Here is a 23,990-nt window from a genome sequence, read left to right on the forward strand (position 1 = left end):
TGGAGTGGGTTGCCATTTCCTTCTCCAGTGCATGAAAGTGAAAAGTGAAAGTGAAGTCGCTCAGTCATGTCCGACTCTAAGCGACCCCATGGACTGCAGCCTACCAAGCTCTTCCGTCCATGGGATTTTCCAGGCAAGAGTAGTGGAGTGGGGTGCCATTGCCTTCCACATGGCTAGTAAATGGCAAATGGAAATGGAACCTGGGTATCTCTAACACAGAATCCCAGCCTCTTAAGCACTAGTTCACCAAACAGAACTTCTCTTCCTCTAGCCAGTCTTATTTTCTTATAGTCTCAAATATATTTTATTCAGAATGAATTCCAGTCTCATGATAGAAAGTTCACCAGGAATTCTTTTTCTTTCTTAGCTTTTCTAAATTTCTTATAATTTTCCAGTAATCACTCACTGACTTATTCATTCAACTGGTACATCTGAACCTATTTTATCAGATCTTTCCCAGATATTCTAATTACCTCCTGCTTCTTTAAATTATCTATATATTATGTAGCACACTCAAATTTGCTCTAACATTTCATTACAATGTTAGCTGTACATTTTTTTCTCCTTGGAAAGCAATAGCTGTGTCTTGTGATACTTTATAACATTTTCAGTCCCAGTGCAGGGCAAGAAATAGAGTAAGCAGGCAATAACTAAATGTAGGATGATATCTCAATGAGTTGACTTAAGGTGGTAGTTTTCAAGCAACCATTCAAATGAAAGCATAGTGTGTTATACGATGAAAGAGAATCTTTCAACCATGGAACCTGATAAATTTTGAGAAGACCTGATATGAAGAATGTTTTAAAACAAAATAAAAGAAAGCAAAAGGCTTCAAAACTGTCTGTTAAATATTGGCAAGAGGAACATATGAAATTACTGACTCTAGAACTTTTGTCCACTGTATAAACAAAATAATCTAAGAAAATATTCCATATTCTAGATAGTTAAAATAAAGGGATCCCCAGTTCAGTTTGTGTAGCCAAAGAAAGAATACTAAAAGATAAAATCAAATATGTTTGTTTGTGAATATCAAGGGAAATCTGACACTTTCAATGAAAGTCAAAAATAAAAATCACAGATACTAGTATTTCTATAGTTCAGTTCTAATCTATTTTAGTGTAGCAAATAAAACATACTGCCTTTAAAGATATTTTTTCTAATTAGAACAATATAATTCAGCATATTTCAGAAATTAAAAATTTAATTTATCATAAACAGATTTTAAATGTCAACTGTATTTGGTTTAACTTGATTAAGATTTATTTTGTTGTACATATAAATATGTATTTAATTCACTAAATACATCTACTTAATCTTTATATACAAATACTTTAAATTTCTTATCAAGTTCTTGAAAGAAAATATTAAAGTTTTAATTTTTCTCTTTCATTTCAGGTTTCTGTTTTTTAGTAATAGACTAGCTTCCTAGGTGGTTCTAGTGGTAAAGAATGGCCAGCCAATATAGGAGACATGAGTTGTTGGTTTGATTCCTGGGTCAGAAAGATCCCCTGAAGGAAGGCATGGCAACCTGCTCAAGTATTCTTGCCTGGAGAATCCCATGGACAGAGGTGCCAGGCAATTGACAGTCCATAGGGTCACAAAGAGTTTGACATGACTGAAGTGACAGAGCATGCATGCACAGCCTTTAAATATAACTTAAAATATATAGTTTAAAGTATCTTTTAAGTGATCTTGTTTCATCTATCTTTAAGTTTTGACTCAGATTTTGGTTAGGTGGGAGAATAGCAAAAACAGAAAAAGGAAATTGTTTGGTAAAAATAGGGTCTTGAAAAGAAGCTATCTGAATTTGCCATTCAAAGAAGGCTCATAACTAGGAGAACATGTGGCTTTTCCATTATTCTCTGGAAAGAACTGAAGACTTGGATTTCTAAATACATTTGTCTGTGAATATTACAAGCTTATGCCATCCTAAGTGAAATACAAACCTCTTATCTTTGAGAGCGACAGGACATACAATCATATTTCAAAACAGAAACATATTCTCTCATTTATTTTTATTAAAATTTAAATAGGAAGAAAGTTTAAATTATTAAAATAGTCTCACCTTTGCTCCTATTGATGTTAATACTAGAACAATATCACACAGTCTTTTAGCTATTAGCTCAGGGGTTGGATATTTTTTAAATTACCAGTTTGGGCACTTTCACCATCTAGTCTTAATATATTTAATAAATTGAATGCAGGTAACATGAGACCAGTACTTTCATTTTACTGAGAAACTAAAAAAAGAAAAATATGATGTTTTATCTCAATTTCAGGTTATCCAAAAGAACTAGAAATCACTGAAGAACCACCAATTCTTTCTTAGAATGAGATTATCATGATATATTTTATAAGAATTCAAAGTATATAACAGATCTACCTGACATAACTAATGTCTGTGTGGGTGTCAAATTCTAACACATCAATATTTCACTAAAAATATTTTGACTTTTTTTTCTTTTTTTTTGCTTAAGCAATCCATGTATCTGGCATGATAAAATTCAGGAATAAATACATTAGGAATAAATAATGTACCTTAAATATAGCCTATACTTTTCACTAAGAGAGTCAGTGAGTGAGAAAGCCAAAGTTAAGTTCTATTTGACAAAATGCTTTATCTGCTAAAAGTTCAGTAATTAGGTTTCTGGATTTGATGACCATTGCAACATCATTGGGCTTCTCCAGTGGCTCAGTGGTAAAGAATCTGCCTATAATGTGTGTGCCACAGGAGACTTGGGTTCGATCTCCTGGGTCAGGAAGGCTCCCTGGAGGAGGGCATGGCAACCCATTCCAATATTCTTGCCTGGAGAATTCCATGGACAGAGGAGCCTGGTGGGCTACAGTCCATGGTATTGAGAGAGTCATACATGACTGAAGTGACTTAGCACGACAAGGCAATATCAGTAATCTACATAAATGGTATAAAATCAAATTTCTAGTTTGTATGTGTCCTCTCATGTACATTCCTAGTTACACGACTAGTATGGTTCCTGCTCAGAAGGCAACAATCTCTAATAATAATATATCCTTCTGAAATGACTTTCTTTCACTAAAACCCCCCAAATCCAATTTTAAGCTGATGTCAAGATTCTAAACATATCTGTAACAAAGAAAAAACTGCTTCTGAAAGATGATTATTTACTAGCAACTCACTGCTTGAATTCTCATTCTTTCTGCACATGTCTTTTTTTTTCCCTAAAATTTCCTTCTTTATCCACAAGTGTCTTAGTTATACGATCCTAGAGCTTTCTTAAAATCTGTTTGAGTCATGTAAGATCTAGCCTTCTTGAGAGTAACAATAACAAAAAAATATTACTGGATAGAATCTGGGAGCTGATCCCTCCATAATCCATAAGACTTCAAATATCTCAAATTCTGGATGTTTTTATAAATTCTCACTTTGGCTTTCACTTGTTTCTCACTTTGCACTTCTCCCCTATGGAGGGACCAATTTGAAATAGGGTATTAAATTCGGGAAATACTGATGTTATGTTTATGGATAACAACATAAAACATGAGAAGTAACACTGGAAACCATTAATAGCAATGAAAGAGGCCTGGTAAGCGCTTCTATAAGCATGGAGAAATACTGGTTGAAACAATATTACCTCCCTTTCCTCTTAGATTTTTCTAACCACAGCTTTCAAAAGGTACCTTAAAATTTCACTAATATATATTACTTCACACCAAGTCTAACCTGACCATATTTACAATTACATATCATTTAAATTACATCAGCTGCTTATTTAAAGTAAAAAATTTCTTAATAATGATATATTTTCTATAGAAACACTTTGGATTTTACCAAAATTTTTGTAACCTTATTATCCATTATAGTTTGATTGTCAGTTACCATCCATATTTTACATGTAATAAAATTCCAAACTGATGACAATTTCCTAAGACCTATATAAGAATCTAATCCTTAATAGAAGACTGGCACTGATGTTTAATGATGATAAAAAAACCTTAGCATATAACTGATAAGACGTGTGAAGGTTTTTTATTCTGCTATTACATTTGTATGTGGGTATTCAAATAACTATTATGCACAGGTGGCAAGCTGGTTTCTTAATCCTGTTAAGTTAAAAAAATATAAATGTATAAAGAAAATAGGATTAAAAATAGGTGGGGGAGGGGTTTCCTTCAAATAAATGGAACCCATTCTTTTGAAAGAAAACTCCCCTCTTACCTTAGTCCTGGAGCTGGTTAGTTCTCCTCTGTCCTCCTCCTAGGGGAGAAATACCCAAAGTTAAACAATAATAGAACATGGTCTTGTATTAAAGTCAAGTTCAGTTCTGGCGGATCCTTTTCTCATGTCTCACAAGACACTACCAACTGTCTGATATACTGGAGCATTCACTGAATTGAACTTAAGATCCATTTAAGGATTAAACCAACATTAGCTTTGTAAGGGGGACAAAATTGTCTGCTCTTTAGTCTACTTTATTAGAGCTCCAATAAACTGAATACTGATTTAGAGCAAAGTGATTTATGGAAGAGCATTGACTTGTTAATTTTCATCAGCTGGAGTGAATTATGTAGGGTGTACCATGAGAGTATCTAGAGTTCCCCAGGTAGGGAGAGGCATGCTGTGATGTTTCAACCCATTTCCCTGATGTTCATGTCTTTTGAGGGTATAATGATAGTGCTAGAGGCAACATCATGTTTGGAGCAGTACTAAATCTGATATGAACTAGAATTATTGTAAAAGTGAAAAAAAAAAAAAACACCCTTAATAGGTCATTAGATTGGAAGACTAAGAAAAAGTCTGGGAGATGAATATGATTGTAAATTATGTGATTTAATTTTTCAAAACAGGGAATCGGAGGTAAGATAAATATGGGATTTTTTTTTTTCTTAACGTGTCTATCTAACTAGGACTCTTGGCTTCTTTGGAGAGAAACAAGATAGCATAGTGAAATGAGCATGGATTTGGTAATTATACAACAATGGGCTTCTATTCCAGTTCTGTCATTTCTCAGTTATTTGACTTGAATTTCAACAACATCATCTGTCCAGATGAAGATACCAAAAAATATGTTCATATATGTATGCTTGATATGTAATAGATATTATTTTTTAATTTTCATTTATATGGTCTCTGATATGGTCTTTTTTAAAATTGGAGTTTTTGCTGTACAATAAAGTAAGTCAGTTACACATGATATATTTTTTTCTTACTTGAATGACTTCATCTCTTCAGAGACCACTGTCTAATTAATTGATCTTAGAGCCAATTCCTGGATACCCCTTGACATCATTTCAGGGATAGTGACTGGCTCCCATAAAAAAATCAAATACCAGACAGTTAATTAAATTCTGTGAGACATGGAGGAAAGTGGAGACCAAGAATGAGCCTGAACCCATACAAGATCATGTGCTATTGTTATTTAACTTTGGGTAACTTATTAAAATTCTTTATCAAGTAAAATGACATCAAGTGAGAAAATGGATGTACTTTTGGAAGCTCAGGTTGTCACAATATATTCCAGAAATATCAAAATGAAGGATGTTGTAGCTGTTACTCAAATGGCTATTATGAATATATGCAGGGAAAAAACACTGTATGGAAGATTCTGTATTATACATCTATTACTATTACCACTTATTTAGCATGAGATTCACCCTATGATCTTTAATCACTTTAAAGTTCCATAATATTTCTATGGCACAATAAAACTCCTCCAACTACAAATATGCGCATTTTTCTCATCCTTAGAAACTTTAGCGTCATCTCTTTAATGAATATTCTAAGAATGGCTCTTTTGACAAACCTGTCTTTATCCATTATGTTCTATAAATTCTAAAGAAAATATACAGAAATACTTTCCTTTTTTTTTGAAAAAGATACATTCAGAAATCATAAATATATGCTATAAATATAAAAAAAAGAGTATATTTTACGAAACACCTACTTCGTCCATGGAGACCACTTATATGACAGAGTTTTGACAGAAATACCTTTATATTCCAAATAATCTGAGAATCTATGAAAAAGAAAAACTGTAGGTACACTGCCAGGCTTGGTTACAATCACAATGGCTGTGCAGTCTTCCTGCTTCAGGGCATTAACTGATGGCTATTTATGATGAAGGAAAAAAAATGGAAAAGAAATTAAATAGTAATAAAGCTGTTTGGGGATATTATGGTGCCCTTAAAAATCAAAACTCTCAAGTATTACATACTGAAACAATACAGGATACTATATTATATAGATCAATTTTTTAAATCATATCTAGATATGGAAAAATATGTTTCATTCTTAAAAAACAAAGAAAGTCCTTCTACATACATGTGCTTCACTTTAGCTGTTTTACTACCACTCATATAATTCAAAGGATTTTGTCAGATTTGCATATTGCCCCAAATTTGATGTCAGTATTTAATTTTAAAACTCTATAATTATACAAGAACTGTGTCTCTCTGGTTCTCTCAGAGAAGTGGTTTCCTTAAATACTTTTCCATTTCACATTGTAGACAGACTATGATAAAAGCAGCTATTTACTTAATTAGTGAATTACTTAATCCCAAAGCCTAATGAGCTTCTATTGAAATTCTGGGAATGAATTTCGCCCTCGTGTTATTAAGTGTCCACCGCTTCAAAGAGGTATAACAGAAATTTTTTGGTTGTTTTCCTAAAGACAGTTCAGGACATGACCCAGAATCTCAGACTCTCAAAATGAGACAGGAATTTAGATGTCACTTTCTGTACTCTCTGAGATGTGAGAATCTCTTCTATTTGAACAATTTGGGAAACATAGCCCATTTCCCCTCATTATTTGAACCAATTTTAATTGTTGTAAAATCTTTCTTTGTGTTGACCTGAAACCTACCTCTGTCTAGTTTGGTTAACTTAGCAGAGTTTCTTTAGTTTATAATATGAATTAAATATAATTTCTTGAGCTCTTACATGGGTATTTTCAATATACCTTGAAATTATCAATATTAATGAAACTACAACATAGAATAATCATAGAATCTATTTAATAACCTTTCAATGTAAACTATAGTTATAGTAAAGAGGTTTTTTTTTTTGTTGTTGTTGTTGTTGTTGTTGTTCCTTTCCCTTAAGAGCACTGGAGAGAGTCAGAAGATCTCATTTCCAATCTCAGCTGTGTGGGACTGTGGGCAAGTCACTTAACATCTCTAATTTACATCTTCCTTTATAATAAAATGACATCATAAGAGGGTTAAAAGGAGCAGGTAAATATATATATATATATATGGTTTGAAAGCTATAATGCTGTATTTTTACTAATATTATTTCATTTCTGAAATAGCCTGCCCAGTAATTTTTATAGTTATACATTAAGCTAAATTCAAACATTATGTCTTAAAAGTGAACAAATTAAAAATATTAAATGATAGACTAACATCTGATTCTTTGCCTTATATTATCATTACTTTATCATTTCATAGAAAGTAATTCTTTTCTTTTGTTTGTTTTTAGTCTATGCCCTTCATATTTACTCTGGAAGACAATCAGGTCCATTTTTTTGGGATCCTATTTACTTCTGGCTAGCCTAGCCTCAAACATAAGCCAAAGGTTAGTGTATTGATTTAGGGTTTTCGATACTGGTTTAATTTTAAGTTTTCTATTTCTCATGGTTTTAAAAAAGCATTTGCTTTTCATGCTAAGTCAGTAGCAATGACTTTTTGATAATACTTTTTCTGTGGTCCTAGTTACAAGTGCCTAAAAAGAGAGGAGACTAGGGACTGGGGATCTGGTGATATCTTCTCTTATTTACTAATAGTATTCTAGCCTGTTACTCTATCAAAAAGGATGTTCAGAAGTTGTATATCTCTCAGCTCCAAATATGAAATGACTAGGCTTCTATAATAGCAGAGGCCTTGCAGATAGTTCTTGACAGTTTTTATATAAACTTGCATAGTAAAGCAACAATGGAGAGGGATCCATTTACTCATATCGCTTTTGAAAGTGAGTTGCTTGTGTTACACTTGTTTGATTGACTCCAGTTTGATTTTTATTTTGGCAAACTCCCAGAGAATTAATGCTTAGAGAAAACATTGAATTTTTACCATTTCTGTAAAAAAAGTACTTGTGCATTTTCTTCATTGAGAATCATAGAGAAAAAGCAATATAAATAAAACCATGGTTATTTCAATATGATGTCATGATTTTGGTCAGTAGAGTTTCAAACAATAGATTTCTTGCACATTTTGGCATAGTATACTTTGAAAGGCACAATTTAATGCTAAGAATATTTTTATGCCTTTAATGTTTTTTCATTGTTGAGTCGTGTGACGGTAAAGAAACGTGTTGAAATGGCTTTACAAAGTTTTTAAAAGTGTATTTCATTCTTTAAATGAGTCCTAACAATATTTTAGGTTTTCAGAAAGTATGGTACCTATTCATTTAAAATAAACTACTTTTAATCATGAAAGGAGAAGGCAGTGGCAACCCACTCCAGTACTCTTGCCTGGAAAATCCCATGAATGGAGGAGCCTGGTAGGCTGCAGTCCATGGGGTCGCTAAGAGTCGGACACGACTGAGCGACTTCACTTTCACTTTTCACTTTCATGCACTGGAGAAGGAAATGGCAACCCACTCCAGTGTTCTTGCCTGGAGAATCCCAGGGATGGGGGAGCCTGGTGGGCTGCCGTCTATGGGGTCGCACAGAGTCAAACACGACTGAAGTGACTTAGTAGCAGCAGCAGCAATCATGAAAAAGCCGTTTGTGGTATTAATGGAGGATAGACAATGTATTCATAGTATTTCTAACTTCTGTTTGTATAATTATTATTTATAAAATGTTCTTGGAGTCAATATACTGTCATTTATGAGAAGGTTTGAGGCCAGGTGAGGTATTTTGGAGAGTTGAATGGTGACTTTCTAGTCAGGTGTTGCCAGGTGCATATGATATTATGCTTGTAGCAAAGCTATCTCAAATGTATGTTATATCATTTTGAAAACAAAAGTTATAGGACTGAGTTTTGGGGAGAAATAAACATTTATAAAATAAACAGGTTACAGTTTCTTATTTCTACTTAAAACAGAATATAATTATAAACTATAGTCTTTACAATTTTCCAGTTCATTTCAAATGACTGTCAAAATATTTTATCTTCCTTCTCTTACATATGAATAACAAACCAGTCCAAACAAACTCAGCTGATATTATCTTAGCTGAACAGACCCATTGTTCACTTGCTTTCTTGCTTCTCTGTGTCCCCTTTATAACCTGAACACTAATACTGCAATTCTAGAAACCAATTCTTGTAGTGAGATGTTCCATAAAGATGAGTGACATAATATGGAACTTGTTCAGCTATTAGACATATACCAAGAGGAAACACATCTACAGCATATTTATACATATCAGATTATGAACTTTGGTCTTAGAGACAACTTTATGTTTCCTAAATATATATGCCATGTGTAACTCAAGGTTATAGATTCTGCACTCACATTAGTTGTGAATTAACCTGAATTTATAGGATATAGATATTCTTTGGGGGAATTCTTTATACTTAAGAGTATTTGTTTACAAGATAGTAGTGTGGGATGAAAGAACAGCAGTGTGGAATTCTGGCTTTTCACTGCACTGTCAAAATGGAGATTTAGTCTTAGATCTCTTGTTAAATCAGTTTGTGAAGGTTTACCTTCTTTTTTATCAATTTTATCTTGTTAAATTTAATCCTCTATGAAGTAGTATAAACTAAAACAGCCACATATTATTCACTTTTCTCAGGCAAGTTACTAAAATATAGCTTCTAAATGTAATGGAGAGCTGAATATTGGATTTAGAAACAGCTGAATATTGAATTTAGAAGCGGTTAAATGGTGTTACCTAGCTAGCCACAAAACATCCCTAGAGAGAACAACTTGAAATCTATTTGGTAAATTCTCAGTTGGAACTCAACAACCATTTGTTGAATAAATTGGCAAATGAATGAAGGCAAATCATATTAGCATTTTTTTAATAAGTGGGAAAAATGAAAAACGTTAATATTTGATGAATTTTAAAGAAATGTAGAAAAATGCAAGATTTTTTTCCTTTGCGTGGGAAGTTGTAATTTTAATCATCTTTTAATTGTAGGAAAGAGTTAAATGAAAAACCTAAAATTTTAAATGGCAGTGGAAAGTTTTATGTTTCCTACTGTACTCAATATCAAGCAAGAGAATGATGGAATGTATGAATGGTAAAGAGGAGCATTTCCCCCTGGGACACATTTAACACTGATACCTTTACCATGTGAATGTGAAATACTTGATGTTTCCACATCTCTAACAGCAAATAGGGTAAGCGCTTAAGCATATCACAGCCACGGGGAATTGCATGTGTTTGTATGCTGAGAGGTGCTATTGATGTCTGTATGAGTGCATTTTTCTAATCCCTAGGCTAGGCTATCAGACTAAGTTCCGAAACGTAAAGAGATCACAAGAACTAAGTTTTTGTGTAAGATTTTTAAATATGTCAGTTATCTGTAGCATTTTTTAATATATGTTATCTGTAGCATTTTTAATATGACACCAAATGAAATGAAGGATATTTATAAATGAGAATTTCTCTTTTTGCCCATAATAGTTAAAAAAAAAAACACAAAACTGTGTACTAATCTTCTGTAATTCATTTCCAGAAAACAAATTAAAAGTACTTGAGGCCGAGTACTAATAAGTACTCAGCTTTAAATTTCTGCACTTTTAAGTTTTACTAGTGTCTACCTTAAGTGCTAAAAATTGACTTGTTACTAACACCAAAAATAGACTACAATTTTATTCTTACAATTTGAAGAAACTCCTCCTTTCTAAACTTTCTAAGAACTCCTGAACTGATGATTAAATATGTCCCACAAATTTTACATAGGAAAGTGGTTGTTTACAGATAATATACTTTTCACACATGAAGTTAAATGTTAAATTGAATACATCTGCTCTAAAAAATACTCCAAAGTGGAAGAAACATAATTTGGCATACAGAGAACTCTATCTACTCTGACACAGATTTAGAATTGAGCCGAGTGTCTGATGAGGGCAATGATTGTGTTAAACACTCAAATAAAAAGTCAATGAAGATGTGCCCTGCTTTTCCCATTCTTAGTACTTCGTCCCCTCCTGCCACGCTATTACTGTGGGGGTTCTAAGCTGGCTTCTTTCAAACTAAGCATGATGTGCTTGGTTTTAAAGGATCAGCTCCCAAGTCCAATTGGACCTCTTTTCCCTCCAGATTTCAAACACTGATGAAGTTCTGAAGTTCTTTTGGGGCTGCTTTCTCTTGGAAGACCCTTTTTTTGACAGATCATTAGTTTATACTAACAACAGTTCCACAAATACTGCGTAGCTTTAGAGAAGGTAACCTGTGAATGGGGATTATAAGTATTGAATAATAAAAGTAGAGGAAATTAGTTTTTTCCTTTTTAAATTTTATTTTTAGTTGCACTATGTGGCTTGCAGGATAGTACTTAGTTCCCTGGACAAGGTCTGAACACGGGTCCAGGGCAATGAAAGCAACAAGTCCTAACCACCAGACCTCCAGGGAATTCCCAGAAGACTAGTTCTTTAACTTGACTTCAAATATTAAGGTCAAGTATACACATTCTTACAAAGGCCAGGAGAATTCTGAAGATATGATCTACTTCTAGGTCCCCTAGAGGTACTTGAAGATTCTAGATACCATGAATATCTTTAAAAAGGGTATTCCTCATTTAAAAACCATGTAATAGCCAACAAATCTGTATTAACTAAATTATGATTCACTCTAAGGAATCTTTAGCAGTTTACTTATTGCATGGCAAAGTTAAAAGTATAGAAAGTAGTGTAATATAGATAGTATACAAAAGAAAGTACTATTTTGATAGTAAAGTATACAACTTTACTATGTATACTTATATAGAAGGAAGATTTTTTCCTTTTCTTAAAGTCTCATGTTGCCCATGAATCAAAACAGCAGCATTTGAAAGAAAGCCATAATTAATGACAATGAAATAGACCAGTCTCACTGTATCCAAAACTATTAACCCAAAAATCCGGTTAAAAAAGATCTTACAGGAAAATAGACTTAGTCTTAACTGAACAAATAAGGAAGAAAGCTTTCAAAGATACTTTGATGCAGGTATACCCTCTGGATTTTGCTCTAAGGACTGTGATTCTTTTGCATTTTCTTTTTTATACAGAAGCTGCCTATTAGTCCATCTCTACATTCTTCTCTACGTTAGTTTCCCTGTTTTGAAGCAGAAGGTTACTGGTTGAATAAGAACAAGAATTTAAGCTTAATGAGCCTCCTACTCAGCAGGGCTAAGTGTGAAGGAGTGAAGAGGTGTGGGTAAGGTGAATGCTGGTTAGCCCTCAGTGCCCTTCCAGTATTCTCAAAGGCAGGACAAAATGACTGTTTTTGTCTTGCAGGGGCCAGCTTGCTCAGGAAATTGTGGCATGTGTAAAGCAAAGCGCATAAACAACTCTTCACCCAGGAAGCTGAGTTTAACAACTGCCTCATTAACAAGATCCAGGGAAAGACAGGAAAAGCAGGGGGAGGCCAGAGCTGATTATTATACAGTTCTAGACAGATGAAGTCCTTCAGCTTCCCCCCAAACAATCCCTGTAGTGTGGATTTGACAAAGTGGCACATTTAAGACGGGAACACTGTTGCTATCAATGGGAGTCCGGCGCCCCAGTATCTGCAGGCCAAATTCAGTCCCTGGAACTTGCCTTTATCAGTAGACACAAGACAGAGGACAAGGCAGCCACATCCACAGAGAATTAACTAAGAGCAAATGCTACATCCAGTGAATGCAATCAATAGTCTGAACAGTGATCTACATATCAACCACCATAGCTGTCTCCTTTTGGGTTTTTTAAAAATAATTTATACTTTGTACTCTTGTAGTTACTATTTTGATGGAGATGTATTTGCCACATGGCCTCACTGAGATTACATCTTTCTTATATTTCATTAAACAAAATAAACCCTTTAAAGACCAAATACCCTGATGCCTGATTCTGAATAGCTAACATGTTTTGGGGTAGAATTTTATCATGGATAATTGATTTATTTATTTTGATATTTCACAATTCTTTATTGATCTATACTTTGCCCAGCATTATTTAAGAACTACAGATTCCTCTGTTATAGTTAGAGGATTCCCATGGATAATTTATGTTGGACTTCCCCCTTGCACAATTCTCCAGTTTCACATGGGAAGTATGTTTAAATCAACCTGACTTCAGAATTGCCAAAGTTTACCCTCAAATTTGTCTTTACTGGCTAACTTTTTTCTATCTCTTTAAAAACCATCCCTTTTGAACATAACATGAAACCACTCTCTAATTGTTACAGTGTTGTTTACAAGCACAAAATATTGGTTTAACACAACTTTTCAGTACTAGTATTTGTTTCTTATATTTGTCTCAACTCCTCCACCATCCAATACAGACACCCAAAGCACTCTGCAGTTGCCCCTTGGAAACCAATCATATATTATTATATCGTTTTCACTCTTAACTAGGCAATAGTACAGGTCTTATTACCTTAATTTTCCAAGGCTTACCAGAAACATCATTTCTCAAGATCAGGTTCTTGGTTAATTCCTTTAGCAAAGATTCTGATTTCCTCTTGAATCTGTGCTTTGTATGAATCTCTCCTAAACAGCACTGAGACCAGAGTAATTTGTCAGTTGTCACTTTTGACCCTGGCTTTATTCTAGCCCCAGTAACCAAAAAGCAGCCTTTATTACTTAAGGAAAATAGGAAACACTGCCTCCTGGACATAAACATGTGGATTTTCTATGTCCAGGACCAAAAGGGTAAAAAGGGCAGGTTTTACCAACATTTCCTTAAGAATTAAAGTGCCACTTTTAACACTTGTGGGCTATTAACCACATGTGTGGTGCTTTAGTCATAAGTCATATTTTAGGGGTCTATGTGTTAACAATTTTGCATTGTTATTGGGTCTAATTTTACAGATCTTACTTATGCCACACTCCCTTTGCAACAGGTGAGAGTGTGACTTGAGTAAGCACCATAAAATCAGAGCCCAGTTTCCCCTCCTGCATTTTTAAAGAAATGTGATTTGCAAAGTTAGCATCAGTACAACATCAGGATTTTCTAAAAATATAATGATGTCATAATAAATGAAACATTGAAATGGAAAAAAAAAGTGTTTTTCTAGAAGATGTTGATTTCTTCATAGAAACTAGTGGGCAGGCATAATTTTAAAAAATAATGACAAATGTAGAATTATTACTGACACAATGAGAATGTAGATTTCAGTGACCAAAAAAAGTTGATGAGCTATAGAAGCATATGCTACCCATGTTTTAGGCCCACTGGAAGCAGCTAGTGTTCAACCAGTTTGGTTTTTATATGGCCTTAAAAGATATATGTCGATTATGATGAATTATTCTAAAATTAAAAAAAATTACCTGGTTGTTGACCAAAAAATATGAAATGGAGAGAAAGAAAAACAAACAAACATACCATGTTCACACACAAAACAAAATAATTCTCTCAGGGACATCAGGGAAGGTGGAATACTATAACAACACATGTTATATTGTTATACTATTCCACCCACCTTAATGAAGAGCCCTTGGGCGTTGCTACTCCATAGCCTTTTGAATCCAGATTTCCTCCAACTTTCATTGTGTCACATGGCTTTCGCTGCTCAATGTATTCATTCATAGTGGACTCCAGGAGAAAGGCAAATTTGCCCTTGGATTTTCGGACACGAGCTACTCCCTCAGCTGTAGTCCTAGTGAACACTGATGGCTCTGCTGATCGCATGTAGGTCCACATCTTTTCATACACTGCTATTTTTGATCTCTGGAGGAAATTAAAATAAAATTAAATACAGGAAAGAAGGGAACAAGATGTTAATATTGACTGAACTGGAATCAGGATAAAGCCTTTTACATTACCCCCTAATTCCAATTTGTCATAATTAGAAAACTGCCTTTTACCATTAAGAAAATCAATGAAATGAAAGATATTTAAAAGTGATATTTGATGAAAAAGGTACCTCATGTCATAATTACCCTAGTTAACTGCTTAAAGAACAACTTATTGTTTTTATAAAATATATACATCCATAGAGAGAGTTGTACTGAATTATAGCAAACAAGGAGGATTGTTATATTGTTTTATTTTTATATTTTTCCATGTCTCCAAGTGTTAGTGAGAACCATTCTAAAAAGATACATACAAAATATGCAGTTCCTATCAAGTCAGTAGTTGAGCACCAAAGGAGGAGGAGAAATCTGCCCTAGTTTGTAAACCAAATATCTATAAAACAAGAATCAAATTTTAGGTCCACCAAAGCATTTTTAGACCTTTTCTAACAAAGTGTCCAAATAGAACATACATTAAACTTAAAGAGAAATGATTCCTGTTTTTCCACTTTCTATTTTGGTAAGTTAGTTTTTCTAATCCCTTGACTTCAGTAAAGAAACTTTATTTTTTTTATTTATTGGCTCGATCTACACTGCTTTTTGTACTTAATTTATTCAATTCCTTTTGTGGGTATCTGCATTTATATTAAATTTTTTTATCCACACATTCTTTTTTTTTAATTTGAAAATATATCCAAGTGAATGCAAATGTCCCTAAGGATGTGTTTAATAAAATAGAAAAGCCTGAATCCTGTTTGGTGTTTGTTAATACAAAGATACACACAGACTTTTATCTGGTTTAGTTATTTTTGTTCAATAGCAAAGTGGGGAAATTTTGCACCTGAATTAAAACTAAAAGCAATGGAGATTTCCACCAAACTTGACTCTATGCATGAGGCCAAATTCTGAGTATCGTGTATACTTATTTAAGCCAACTTTGGTTACCAGAAGATAGAGTCCAACAAGAAGCAGATATTCAATAACTGACAAGGAACCTGAATAGCAAACTTAAGAATACATGTTCTGGGCAAAAGCAAATTACTCAGATGATTGATTAAAAGTGGTGTTCAAAATTTTCGCTTCATAAGATGGGAATTTAGCAATCAATAAACCTATACAATAAACCACACAAGATATTCGCATATGTAAAAAATCGAACTCCAGATATTTATGTTAATATACATTCAGATAGTGATAAATATCAGATGGGAAATAGATATCTTGAAAATTTTCAGGAAATAGAAATTATTTATTTCAGGAAATAGGTATCTGAAATGTTTTTACATTATATACTTAAAAATATCTCATGATACAGAGATCCTGATATATTTGTGTATGTGTGTTCAGGTAATGACAGGTTTCTTCTCACTACAGAAATCCTCATATTAGGAACATTCTATGCCAACTATATTTCAACTGCAAAGATTCTATGTGGTTCCAGGGCAGAAGATTATCTGAATTAATAAGATCCACTAGGGAGGCCATATTGCCTGGCCTCATTCGTTTCATCTCTAATAATGAAGTTCTCTTCCAGAGAATGAACTATTCCATTTTATAGTGAGTTCCAATCTCTGAAAATCATAAACTCTCTGGATTACTTAATCTTGTCTTTAAACATCTATTCTGGTTATTTTAATTTAGAGACTTGATGGTAAACATCTATCAGCCATATAGTAATATATATATATATTTGCTTCACTGTGTATACTAAATTGAAACTAGAAGAAATAAAATCTGAGTATTATTTTGATCAAAATTTCTTTAAAAAAATTTAAGAATACAAGAATCATGCTTGTTACTTGCCAACTTTCTTATTATTCAGTATCTCGTTACAGGAACAAGAAACAAGTAAACAAAATTAACACAGCAAAATGGAAAAAAGAAAGATTTTAGGGCTTGGTAATTATGCAAGTAATTTTACAATATAAATGCAACAGAAAATTAAAGCAAGTGATTTTTGTAAAGGAATAAAATACCTTTGTTATTGATATTTTATTGTAGTCCATTCCCATAATATTAATGTGAGGAAGATTACTGCTGTATTTGTTTAAATCATATTGATTACATATACCATAAATGCAAAAGAAACTAACTCCTTTAAAATCCTGAAGAAAGAGGAATCTTTAGTGTAATTATGCTTAACAGTTCTTATGTATCAGTATAATATAAATTAGGAATGATGAAAGAAACTCTTTATAAAAAATTTACATGGTGTGTCACGATGTTAGTGTTTAAAAATTCTGATTCTGATTTAAAAGGGGCATGGTTTAGAAAAAATCAAATCCACATGGTGGAGAAGGTGAAGTGGGAGAATTCAAGAAGTAAAGCACTGGAAATAATATTGTTGTGCCTTACCTGTCACTGTAAGAGAGTGTTGTTAAGGAACGAGGGCAAGGTAATCGTTATAAATTTGATAAGACAGGCTAAACTCAGGAAATTTCTGCAGACCCAGCAAGTTCATAAATGTAATGATAATAGCATGTTTAATATCTTCATCTTCAATTGTAAAGATCAGGTTTGGGGAGTGAATATGCTCAAGGTAATAAGCAAAGGTAATATATCACCATTTTTTAAAATCATAAAATTAATGTCAGTTTCATCTTTATTATGAAACACAATATATGGGAAGCTATTTAATTTAGAACACTATTTTATTTAAAATAATTCTTGGAGATTTAAAAATGTGCTTTCTTTTTAATTTCTCAAAATTAAGTATTTTGCCATTTTTGCTTTTAATATAAATATAAAAATGTCATACACTGTAGTTGATATTTACATTGTTATCATGTGAATTATTTCCTGCTGTTGGTAGCTTATGCAGCAAGACTAAAGTTCCAGTAAGAGCTCATCAATGCACTATGATCATATTATAACAACTGAGATACTAATCTAATTTCACTGATGACAAACAGGCACAGGATATAATTGCACTGAAATGAAAATCAGTGTGTTCAAATCAGGTATAATGTAAAAGTGCCTTTACAAAAGCCAGTCATTAAGTGACAAACACAAAATTTATTTAAATGCCTTTGCTGCTGCTGCTGCTAAGTCGCTTCAGTCGTGTTCGACTCTGTGCGACCCCATGGACTGCAGCCCACCAGGCTCCGCCGTCCCTGGGATTCTCCAGGCAAGAACACTGGAGTGGGTTGCCATTTCCTTCTCCAACGCATGAGCGTGAAAAGAGAAAGTGAAGTCTTTCAGTCGTGTCCGACTCTTCGCGACCCCATGGACTGCAGCCTACCAGGCTCCTCCGTCCATGGGGTTTTCCAGGCAAGAGTACTGGAGTGGGGTGCCATTGCCTTCTCCTTAAATGCCTCTATGTGTATGCTTAACAAGGTGCACATAACAAGAGACTTATCAAGTTTCTTAATGGGGCAAAACCAAGGCAATTGTTGAATTCAGATGTTATTTTCCCCTTGGCTTAAATCTTTTCCTAGAACAACGGCAACATTTTTTGAAGTCCTGAGTATAGATAACTGCCTGAGGCAATTTAGTGAAGCTGACAGATGTACCATTACTGTGTTCCTGTAAGAAAACATTTTGATAGGGACGAAAATACCTTTCATGGTCTATTTCTTCAATCTATCAGACAAATAGTTTATTTAAACCAGGTCATCATGTATGAGAGAGGAGGAAGAACACAGGGTAGGAAATGAATGAGGTTTTTATCAGAGAACTGAAATTTATGAATTCCTGGAAGTGTGCTTCCAGGGAAAATGATTTTCTTGTCCCATTTGGGTTCAACTTTTCTACAGCATAAATACCTATACTTATGAAACTCTTTCAATTTTAAAATTGGAATTGGGTAGGACAGAAAGGAGATAGGGCATGGTGACTGAACAACTTATATGGAAGACTCTGTGTCTAGGAAGCAGTTTTCTTTATTCCTATATTTTTAATCAATGTATTCTCTTATCTACCTCATTAGTTTTTTAAATTTGAGAAGTTTTTAAAAATTTTATAAAGATTAGAAATAATATTTTCAATATACTTGATGACAAAGAGATTTACAGAGAGTCAGCTTTGAAATATTTTCAGGAAATCCCTCTGATGTTTCTTTTCTCCTTTTCCACTCAAAGCAGAATGATGAACTTATAAACATTTGCTTTATTTACATGAAAACCAGCCATCATTTTTTAGTAAAATGCAATGAATAGAACAAATGTGTATACTATTTATACTGATTTTTAGACAAATCACTACATTTTACCTACTTTCTTTTGTGTGAAACTTTAATGACAACCCACTCCACGATTCTTGCCTGGAAAACCCCATGGACAGAGGAGCCTGGAAGGCGATAGTCCTTGGGCTTGTAGAGTTGGACACAACTGAGTGACTAACACTTTCATCTTTTAGATTTCTAGCAAGGTTTTGAAGTTATGCTCAAATGTATTAGAGCAGTATGCTATTATATTAAGCTTTAGAGACTGGGATGCACTTAGTAAGTTGAAAAAGTTTGGCTAATTAAGTTTATTCATAGTGTATGGTTAATAAAATATATTGTCATGACTATTATTTATAGTTTTAGAAAAATCTACAAATACTTTATAATTAACTTAAAATTTTATATCTCTTTGTAATGTTCCAAATTGTTGACAAATATGTTCACTGTCTGTTTTTTTCTTTTTTAAAAACACAATGTGCAGGGATGGGTTGGACAGTTTTAGAATAATTTGCTGTGTTACATCAGTGATTTAGTTTTACATCAGTGATTTAGTGTTACATCAGCATTTAAGTATACAAGAATACTATAATTGAATTTTTTTAAAAAAGAGAAATATCTTATCAAAATTCAAGTGCATGAAACTTAAGCCTGGCTTAAGGAGTAACTTGCAACCTGAATGAGAAAACAATAAATGTATATGTTTAAAATGAAAGTATAATTTCCCAAGTACTATATATGAGTGAATTTACTTTAAAGGGCTATCATTAATTTTACATAATAGTTTAGGAAAATAGTGAAATATATCTTGTCCTCTAAATTGTTAAATATCTAGTCTCTAAGCAATTGATGTTTAATACTAATATAAGATGCAATTATTACCTAGCTAAATATCTGTGAATATGTTACCCTTACTACTTTTTAGTTTTTTGGTTCTGAAGTCACAAAATGAACCTTTATCTCTGATCAGATATTATGAAATTTATATTTCTGGATTTAAGTAAAACAAGAGTAAAAGAGATTCTCTGATCAAAAAATTCATCCTTAGAGTGGCACTAGGGGCTGAAAACCAAAAACCTCCAAAATACTTGCCATCCTGATGGCAAGCCAAAGGAATCATATCCATATGTGAAATGCAATTATATCAGTTTGAGCAATTTTATCTGCAAAAGCAGAGAAGTCAGCTCAAATGAAATACCACACAATGTTTTACAAGGGTGCTAGAACTTAGTAATTATTGTTCTCTTTATCTAGTGAGAAAGCAAATATATTGCTTTGAAATCCATTGTTACAGAATACATTATGGAACAATAAACCTCATATAAGTATTATAACATGCTATTAAGGCTTTGATACTCAAATGCAGTAAGGTTATTGTATTTTTTTTTATGCCCTGTTTTCATTTTTATGCTCTAAGTCCTAAAGCATAGACAAATCCAAATCTTATCAGATAAAGTATCATCATGGCATTATCTGGAATCTTTGGGATGAATTATTAAATAAAGTTTCTTTATTTAACTTTTTTGCTGTTACTTTTCCTTAGTGAGGGTCCCTCTTGCAATGTGAATAAATCAATAGGCTTTTGCAACTTAAAGTGACTAAAATCCAAGTAGAAATATACAGCATAGCTATGTTTAAATATAGCAGTTACCATTGTGTTTGCAAAGCCTATAATAGCTAGAGCCCATAGTATAATTGTTTGCAGAATTGCTTAACTTTCAAAGTTATGAACATTTCCTTTTTTGTTTTCCCCTCAACTTACTCTGAAGAATTCTTTTGTTGACCCTGAATCCAGTGTTCCATAGGCAATTTCTGTTTGTTTGGCCAAATCTTCTGCACTTTCTATGGGGGAGACCATTCTCTCAACCGTCAGGAAAGCAGCGAGGTTAGCAGTATAAGATGATATAATGATGAGTGTAAAGAACCACCAAACACCTCCAACAATTCGTCCTGAGAGGGATCTAAACATGGATAAGATAATGTACATTTTCCTTTCTATAATCAACATAAAGAAAAGAAATACCATTGTGTATGTTTAAAAATAATTGCAAGTGTCATTTTATGTTCTGAATAGCCTACTCAAGAATGATTCTAGTATTTCTGTATCATTTGATATCTTTCATGCTATATTGAATGTATAAATACCATTTAAAAAATACTTTTCCTTTTAATTGTTTACTTGGCAGAAATGTAGAACCAAATGCCATTCCTTCAGATCCAGAGGAGGAACACTTGCTTAAATTCATTGACCCCCCTCTTACACTTCAGTGTCTCTGAAATTAGGATGCAGCCTATGTTTGATGAGATAAAACACAGTATCACAGTTTGATTGGCAGCACTATTATAAAATAGCAATACATCTTAACAACGGGTAAGCTCTTAGATTTGATACAAGATGCTAGATGCTTTTGTGAGAGAACTTGTTTTTACCTTCAGTCAGAGGTATGCAAGGAGAGATGGGACATATGCCAAGGTAGGGCTTGACCAGAAAAATACCTAGGATTGGTCTCCAAGGAACCATAGTTGAGAACATTTTGTTTGTTTGTTGGATAAGAATATTCTATTTCTTATCTGAGTGGAGGATGAGATATGTCTTAAAGTGCTTTCCACACGGGTATAAAAGTGTTCTCTTTGCCACTTCCTGCATGAGACCAAAGAATGTGACTTTTCAATGTGCAGTATGACAGCACTGAAAACTGATGCTAGAGCTCAAAAGATGTTTTTTCTCACCCTTTCTCTGGCTATCAAGGATGTGTGAGTGAGCAGAGGAAAAGTGAGAATGAAATGAATAAAAAATTCAGAGCATAGTCATAATTAATTTCACCCAATAGGACCATCGGACTACCTAAAATTCCTGTGACAACTATTTTAAAATATTTTCTTAGTATTTTTCATGGCATTTCTAGCTTAAAATGCTCTCTTCTTAATGTTACTATATAAGTGGCACCTATTGGTTTTAACTTAGCATTTACTTAATCCTGATTTTTAAAACCATAAAATTATTACTTGATTTGTTTTGATTTCTTTTCATTAATTGAAAATTATTTATTCAAATTCCTATACTGGAATTTATGCACATTTATAGTGTTCCAGTAGTCATGTATGGATGTGAGAGTTGGACTGTGAAGAAAGCTGAGCGCCGAAGAATTGATGGTTTTGAACTGTATTGTTGGAGAAGACTCTTGAGAGTCCCTTGGACTGCAAGAAGATCCAACCAGTCCATTCTGAAGGAGATCAGCCCTGGGATTTCTTTGGAAGGAATGATGCTAAAGCTGAAATTCCAGTACTTTGGCCACCTCATGCAAAGAGTTGACTCATTGGAAAAGACTCTGATGCTGGGAGGGATTGGGGGCAGGAGGAGAAGGGGATGACAGAGGATGAGATGACTGGATGGCATCACCGACTTGATGGATGTGAGTCTGAGTGAACTCCATGAGTTGGTGATGGACAGGGAGGCCTGGCGTGCTGCCATTCATGGGGTCGCAAAGAGTCGGACACGACTGAGCGACTGAACTGAACTGAACTGGGTCATCAGGAATACAAAGTGCATTGTTGCTAAAATGTCTCTTTTTAAGAAAGATTTCTTAAAATGATACACATATATGTGATGCCAATATGTCACTATTTAAATTTAATTCTTAGCTTCTCTTGCCTTCACCTACTTTTCTCAGAGAAATTTGATATTTTTCTTGTAGCAGTAGGTCAGCTGCATTTTTGTCAAACTTAACTAAACTATGTCTTAACTGACATGAGATGTGATTCCACAGATAAAACATATATAGTATTTACATTTCTGACTCTGTATACTGCTTAGCTTGTTTACGATTGTTTAGAAAATAGTATATCTGGAACTACTATATTCACTTAGGTCTTAGGTAATTTCATGGCAGATATTTCCATTAAGCTACACAGGATTTAAGTTGAATTCAAAACTAATCCTGAAAAATGAACAATAATGACAAAACATTTGATTTTGTAAAGGAAATAACATGAAAATAAATTTCTTTTCTTAAGAATTTAGGTTTAGTTTCCACCTGTCAAGTCACCATAGGATATATTAATACTAAATGATTTTTGATGGGTTCTGATGGGTTCCATATGTTCCTTTTCCAGTGGGAAATTAACCTTTATGATGCATCCATACTTTGTGCTAATCTGGAAAAATTGGTTATGAGTATATTTAGATTATTTTGGGGGGTACAAAGTCTTTCTCTGTTTTAGGTAATGCTCTGCCTCTAGAATAAGAACATATAGAGAGAAGTTATGCACAATATTTAGAATTACTAGGGAGTTGGTGAAGAACTTAAGGGCTTTGAAACTAACCTGGGTGAAATGTCACATCCTTGCTGCATAAAAGCACCCAGGGAAAACCAGAGGCTGTTAAAGATGCCAAACTCATTGGGAGGCTGGTCGCTGGGTCCTTCCTTCCCATCTTCCGGCTCTTCTGTGTGCCACTCGTATGGACTAAACCTACTAACCAGGAACAAGACCACGCTGACACCAATGTAGGCAAAGACTATGCACATCCAAATCTCATAGGCCAGAGGATCCAAGAAGGAAAACACTCCTGGTTTAGATTTCTGAGGCTTTTTGATCATAATAGATATGCCCAAACTCATGAAGGGCTTAGAGAAGTCAATGACCTCCTCTCGGACCAAAGTGATTGTCAGAGGGGCAATAGCAATCTCTGCTTTCTATAAAAGAAAAGACACATGAAAAAAATGTAGGTTAATAGATTCCATGAGCCATTTACTACCAGATTGATTCACTCAAATTTTAACTTGTTAGTATTTATTCTACATATTTGGGGAATACCTACAATAAATTAGGCCAGTGACAAAGATGAACAGTAGATTTTTTTTCATAAGATATTATGTCACTTTAATTGCAAATATATTTTTATTTGTGCTAGTAATTAGATAAGAGGGAGAGAAAAAGAGAAAGAGTAGGCATAGCAAAAATAGCTTAAACTCAAATA

At 33.6% G+C, this 23,990-nt stretch overlaps 1 protein-coding gene across 2 annotated transcripts in view; it reads right to left on the reverse strand.

The window, feature by feature from the left end:
* The window catches only part of GRIA4 (glutamate receptor, ionotropic, AMPA 4), a 673,532-nt gene that overhangs the window by 35,630 nt on the left and 613,912 nt on the right, over positions 1–23,990 (reverse strand). For both annotated transcript variants that reach the window (XM_010855154.1, XM_010855155.1), the window contains exons 11-13: positions 23,336–23,706; positions 20,775–20,973; positions 14,538–14,785 (exon numbers count right to left, since the gene is read on the reverse strand). In XM_010855154.1, coding sequence (XP_010853456.1) covers positions 14,538–14,785; positions 20,775–20,973; positions 23,336–23,706 — 818 coding nt within the window. The remainder of the gene's footprint in view (positions 1–14,537; positions 14,786–20,774; positions 20,974–23,335; positions 23,707–23,990) is intronic.

The sequence above is a fragment of the Bison bison genome, unplaced genomic scaffold, assembly GCF_000754665.1.
Source record: "Bison bison bison isolate TAMUID 2011002044 unplaced genomic scaffold, Bison_UMD1.0 scf7180017864355, whole genome shotgun sequence".
NCBI lineage: Eukaryota > Metazoa > Chordata > Mammalia > Artiodactyla > Bovidae > Bison > Bison bison.